This window comes from Limulus polyphemus, unplaced genomic scaffold, assembly GCF_000517525.1.
Source record: "Limulus polyphemus unplaced genomic scaffold, Limulus_polyphemus-2.1.2 Scaffold313, whole genome shotgun sequence".
NCBI lineage: Eukaryota > Metazoa > Arthropoda > Merostomata > Xiphosura > Limulidae > Limulus > Limulus polyphemus.
The window spans coordinates 10,627-17,065 of NW_013665923.1; the positions used below are offsets into that span (position 1 = coordinate 10,627).

The 6,439-nt window shown below is 32.3% G+C and overlaps 1 protein-coding gene across 1 annotated transcript in view; it reads left to right on the forward strand.

Annotated features, from left to right (window-relative positions):
• Positions 1-2,734, forward strand: part of LOC106457289 (5-phosphohydroxy-L-lysine phospho-lyase-like) — a 12,151-nt gene extending 9,417 nt beyond the window's left edge. Inside the window, exons 8-10 of the mRNA XM_022383152.1 lie at positions 406-560; positions 1,002-1,091; positions 1,736-2,734. Coding sequence (XP_022238860.1) covers positions 406-560; positions 1,002-1,091; positions 1,736-2,039 — 549 coding nt within the window. The 3' untranslated portion in view covers positions 2,040-2,734. The remainder of the gene's footprint in view (positions 1-405; positions 561-1,001; positions 1,092-1,735) is intronic.
• The last annotated feature ends 3,705 nt before the right edge of the window (positions 2,735-6,439 follow it).

The window sequence follows — 6,439 nt, forward strand, 5'->3', positions numbered from 1 at the left end:
ACACACACACACACACACACACACACACACACACACGCGCGCACACTAGCAAAACTACCTGACTTTGCTTGGGTTATTAGGTTGATAATGTGTGTATTCTGAACCCATTTTAACATATGCATAATCTATATGCATTGTTACCAAAACACACGTGGATAAAATAAGAAATACCCAGGTGCACACCCTCAGGGTCCACTTGGTATGGGTGCAAAATTTCAGTTTTCTAGGTTCTTTCCTTTTGGACCTACGGCAGTCTCACACACTTTTATTATTATAGATGTGTATGTTATATTACTAACACTTTTAATTCATGCAGGTGGAAAGATTAAGAATCAAAACATTTCAGCATATTATTTTGCATTCTTAAGAAATGAAAATTAAGGGCTTTTTTTTTTCCTCCTTTAGTATGGTGGAAATCCTGTTTCAATTGCCATTGCAAATGCAGTTTTGGATGTTATTGAAAAGGAACACTTGATGGAAAATGCTTCAAAAGTTGGCACACATTTGTTGAAATCCTTAATGGAATTGAAGTCCAGGCATCCTATAATTGGAGATGTCAGGTGAATATTATAATTATTTGTACTTCAGAACTACCTATTACCTTATTTCACTTTAGTACTAATTGTTTTGTTCCTTGTTCTATCTTAATAAATGTTACTTGAGAGGTCTTTGTTTGTAAGAAGAATGTCTTTAGCTCTAGAATAAATATTTGGGTTGCTAGTTGTGTCTTGCAGTTGTACCAATGTTTTAACTTTATGGTAACAGTACATTAATTGAAATCTAAATTTTTATGGTGAAGATGGTAAACTAAAATTGTGAAATATCTTGATGCTGCATTTTTAGCTTTCATGCATAGGCAGCTAAATATAGACTTTTATGTTACTCTTATTTTGTGGAAAACAAAAGGTGAAAGAAATGAATTATACTGTCTAATAAATGATCTTGCAAAACAGCAGCAATTCATTAATTCATGTAATCAGATTTGTATGACATCTGAACAGGGGGATTGGGTTCTTCATTGGAGTGGAGTTGGTTACTTGTCAATCTACAAAAACACCTGGGACAGAAGAAGCATGCTACGTCATCAGAAGGTAAACAAATTCACCTGCATAAGTTACAAAAAATTCATTATCCTGAATGTCAGAATTGTAGTCCTTTAAAGACAAAATTGAACTTTGGTGGTGGTAATCTAAATATGATTTTTTTTTTTTTTAAATACATTTTCTATTAACTTGGCAAAGATTGGAAAATAAGCATTTGTAAAGAGTAGGCAAAAAAATTCTTTACTTAAATAAGGGTTTTCTTGCACCATGAAAATTTTGAAGCCATAACATTTTAAAAGAACTGGAAAAACAATATTGGTAAATTGCTTGAAATTGCAAAAACCTGTTTTTAATGTAGTTTTTATTATGAAATAATAATTAGCATCCTTAAATATATTCAGTCATTTCTAAAATTATATTATTACATACCTATTTAAAGAGTTTTTAAATACGTTTATATATTTTAATAGTAAGAGCAGAGAAATTTAAATCGTGGTTTTGGCCATCAGAACTTTGCCAAAACCACAAAGAGGGAAAATCCTCTATTTCTGAAAATTGTGCTTGTACCATATTTAAAGTGTGTATATATTTATATACTGCATTTACTGAATATCGTTATATTTAGTGAAATCATTTTGGATGCAAATACATCAGATACATAATCTTCTATGACAATTTCTTTTATAATCCAGGTTCAAAGAAGAATGGATACTGATGAGCACAGAAGGCAAGTATGGAAATGTGCTGAAGTTCAAACCACCTATGGTATTCAATATGGAAAATGCCAACCATTTCATAAATGTCTTGGACAGAATTCTGTATGAAGTGGAAGATAAGCTAGGATTGGTTGATAGCAATCAACCTCTTGCACTCTCAACTATGCATGAAAATAAAGTTTTGACTTCAGATAATGAGGGAGTTGTATCGGATAGTGAGGATTCCTACTCTGGTGGCAGTATTTCGGGGGATGAAGTGATGATGCCCATAAAATCTTGAAACACACTGCTAGTGTGTGAATTATGAGTCAACTAAATTAAAGTGTTGCACATACAAAATTCCAAAGAGTGTCATTCAAGCAATATGGGATATTTAAAATACAATTTTATGTATAAATATAAAACCAAAATGATTCATTATCAATACTTATTCCCTGCCAAGTAGCAGTTACGTTAAATTTCTATGAGCAACTGAATCTGTTGTGTTGATGGTGCATTTTTGAATTTATTTTAGATATAACAACAATTGAAATATATTATCCTAAGTGATATTAAACCATAAGTCCAATTTCTGATTAAAGATAATTTCTTTTCCAGAAATGTGAAATTAAGCATTTAAAGTTTGATTTCATGATGCATTCTTTTTCAAGAACACATTTCTCTTATTTTCCTCTGTGTGTGTGTGTGTGTGTGTGTGTGTTCATATATTATTACACCTTGAAATATTTATTATGAGGATGAAATGATGCATCCTAATAACTAAAACCTAGTTATTTCTAATCTGATGGATAGTTTTTGGCCATTAAAATGGTCTAAACTTGTGGTTTAAAAAGTAAATGTTTTGTTTCTTGGAAAAATTTTATATATTTAGGATTATGGATTGAATATAATGAACATTTAAGATGTTTTGGTGAGTTCAAAAATTACTTAAGCATATATGTTTATAACTTGAATAAAGAAAAAAATGTTATGTTTGTATACAGGGAAAGAGAAGTTTACTTTGTAGTAGCACTTAAATATATTCTGTATGAACATACTACAGATTATATTCTAATTTTGTAACAAGTAAGATCTGTTTTAACACCAATGATATTTACTTGCACTACAACATGTGGCCTGGCATGGCTAGGTGGTTAGGGTGCTTGACTTTCAATCTGAGGGTCGAATTCCTGCCCCACCAAACGTGCTAGCCCTTTCAGCATTGGGGTGTTATAATGTGCTGGTCAATCCTACTACTTGTTTGTAAAAGAGTAGGCATTGGGTGGTGAGGACTAGCTGCCTTCCCTCTAGTCTTTCATTGCTAAATTAGGGATGGCTAGTACACATAGCCCTCGTGTAGCTTTACCTGAAATTCACACCAAACTGCACTACAAAATATTTTAGTGCCATTCACCAAGCTGTTTCACTAATATTGTAAACAAAGCTTGAATATATATATAAACCCAAAAAAAAAAACAACCTTGACATTACAAAACTATTCTCTTTTGCAAGAAATGTTGCACAAAATTGGCACACTATAAATGGTTTTCCTTTAATAATCTTTTTCACATTGTTACTTTACATGATACTCTTAGACAAACTTCACAACTTATTTCAAATCTCCAATTCCACACCACCATTCACCTGTATTGAGAATTATTTACAATAGCAAAAGAACTAAGTAGCAAACAAATTATTTTAATGAATAAATTACTTACAAAAAATAATTTATGAGAGTATATGAGAAAAACATGAATTTTTTCCTAAGAGTTCCATATTAGCAATAAATTGTATATACTATGAAAATGCTTGAAATATTTTCATTTGCTTCAATCTTTAAAAGAGTGCTGACTTACACTATTAAGACTACAAAAGATAATTATGATTTGCAAGACATCCTCTCAGTTAACTTCACAAACACTGAGTGATGCAGCTTCTTTATATCCACAGAAAACCTAAAAACATACAATAGTAAAGAAACCACGTGTGATGCATACAACTCTGTTAGGTTTCAAAGGTTTGAATCTTACTTGACCTTGATTCACATTGTTTTTATATGTGCATCTAGTAACCTGTAAAAATTGCTTGACACACATTATACATTGATGAAGAGAAATGATTTAAATGTGAAATATGTAGAAAATATAAGAACAAACTTTGAGTATGGTGACAAAAACAGAAATAATATTAGAAAGTGTGTGTGTGTATATAATATAAACACATTTAACATAGGCATTTCCAAGCATGTTTTATTTGTAAAGTGGAACATACATGCACACGTATATTTAAATAGCTGTTGTAGAGGACTGCAAAAGCTACAGTAACCATCAATACAGTAAAACCACGGTCTGAGGCTTTATGTTCAGTTTATATTTCTGTAAGGTCTTGGAAATGTATGTTCATTGTTGCTGTATGTCTGAATTTTGAAATATATTCAGCTGTGTCGTGTTATTTGGCCTCAACAACAGATCTATGAAACACTTTATGTATGTTTGTATAAGATTGTGTATTACCTCTTGTAAAATACCAATTTTCATTTACAACTATCTTGTCTTCATAATCGACGATAACTTCAAGAATATAGTTATTCTTTGATGCAACTGCTGTTGTGAGAAAGATCATACTGTTGTTGCGTTTTATACAAAAACTATTCCTTTGAAAACCTGTTGGTGCTTCCTAGTTCTAGGATGAGAATAACAATGTCACTTTTAACAAAAATGGGAAGAAAATTAATATTTGGACACTGGCTAAGCAATTAAAGTAGGACCTTTGTGAGAAACAGTCACAAGGTCACTTCTTTAATAAAATGCTTATACTCAGCATATTTTTGGCTTGCATTGTTTCTCCACATGCTTGGCATGTTTTCTAATTTGTTAGAACCCATTTCCATATCAAGTCAGAGTGCCTTTTAGCTGGGATGATAATCTAGACTCAGTCTCGACAAGCTGCTCAACTGACATAAAGTCTAATGTTGTTAGCCAACAATAAATGAAATCACTGTCAAGCTATTGGAACCAGTTTTCAACAATATGAACATGGCATACTGTTTAAGTATCATTTTTCAAGAGTCCTTGTCCATTAGTGTGGAAATGCATCTTGGATGTTACTTGCCATTCTAATATAACCAAAATATCCAACACCTGTCCAAAGTACATTACCTGCTTCATTATATCTTGTCCAGCACCTTGTACTGTCAGAAAAACAAAGAGGGTGAAGTGGAGCATGAGGCAAAGTAATGTTCTTGGGTGGCAGGGCAAAGAACAAGAAATTCTGGTAATCGTTTCTTGAAGGTGTTGCATACGCTGTTTGAAAGTCTGGAATCTGATGTATCTAACTATGTAATCCATGGGATGGTAATATATTTCAGTTCAGAGTTATGAGCAGTCAAAAAGACAGGGTTTCAGAGTGGCCATAACAGCTTACTAGCAATGGTCAAACTAATGATCTCTCTTGATTCTTAAATCAGTTTATGCCTGTCTGAGGTTAGAGACCTTAATCTTGCAGAAGGCTGCTACTACCACTAGTATTATTATTACTGTCCTTGTCAGCAAGAAATGTATTTTTGAGTAATGCCAAGGCATTATTGGGCTTGACAGATAGATTTATCTCAATAAATGCTATTAAGTAGTCCATCATAATCACACCTACAGTAGCTGCACAGATTGCATGTTGAACATCTTTGAACCTTCCACATGCAGATAATTGAGGAAATAATAGTGATTGATGATAATATACAAAGAGTAGCAAAATTGCAGTCATGTAAAGTGGGGCTTGCAGCTATCTGCTGAAAATCTATTGAACTCTTGAAAAAAAAGATGCAACAACAGGTAAAGAAGAAAAAGACTCATGTAGTGGACCAATTGCTTATGCAACAAGAAATACTGTCACTAACTATTGGTAACTGTATATTGTAAATGTAATACCACATCATGTCTGATTCCTGCCACTGTAGTACCTCTGGTTGAGGGGGAGATCTTATGACAAATTAATGGTTGGTAAAACCAATGGTGGTCAATACACTAAATCTGTTTATTATTACCCTAAATAATATCCCAATGAATTAAAGTGTAGATGTGAAAAAATTTTCAATTCTATGGGAAATTCAACAAATTGTTTTTAATTTGTGCGAGTTTATGAGCTTTTTCCATAAACTTTCTGGAGTATTCATATTTTGAAAAGGAAAATTTATAACTTCAAAGCTGAAAATGTCTATTTTATTGAAAACTTTAAAGGTTGAATGTGAGGTTAATGATATCTAAATCTAGATAGTTTGTTTTTAGTGGAAGAGCTTGGGCAGATATATTTTTAAGGCTGTGTCAAAACAACCTTAATAATTTAGTATAAGAATATCATCTATATATCTGCAAGGCTTTACTATTGTCTTTCTTAGTAAGGTTTGTAGTGTATGAAAATTTTAGTCCAATAAATATAGCTCTGCAACTTGCAGGCTGAAGTTACCTCCCAGTGAAATTCCCTGTATCTGTTGGAGAGCATGTTGGTTAAAATGCACAAATGCGTTATCATGTAAAAGATATATGTCCTGCAAGAATTCCCTTAATGTAAGACTAGTAATTTTTGTGAGTGGGATTATCATACAAAATTCTGTGCTCTGATGCATAGTAGTAATTTATCTGAATTATTAAATGACCTTGAAATTGTTGATGAAAGACTTTTAACTTTATCAGTAGGAAGACTAGTGCA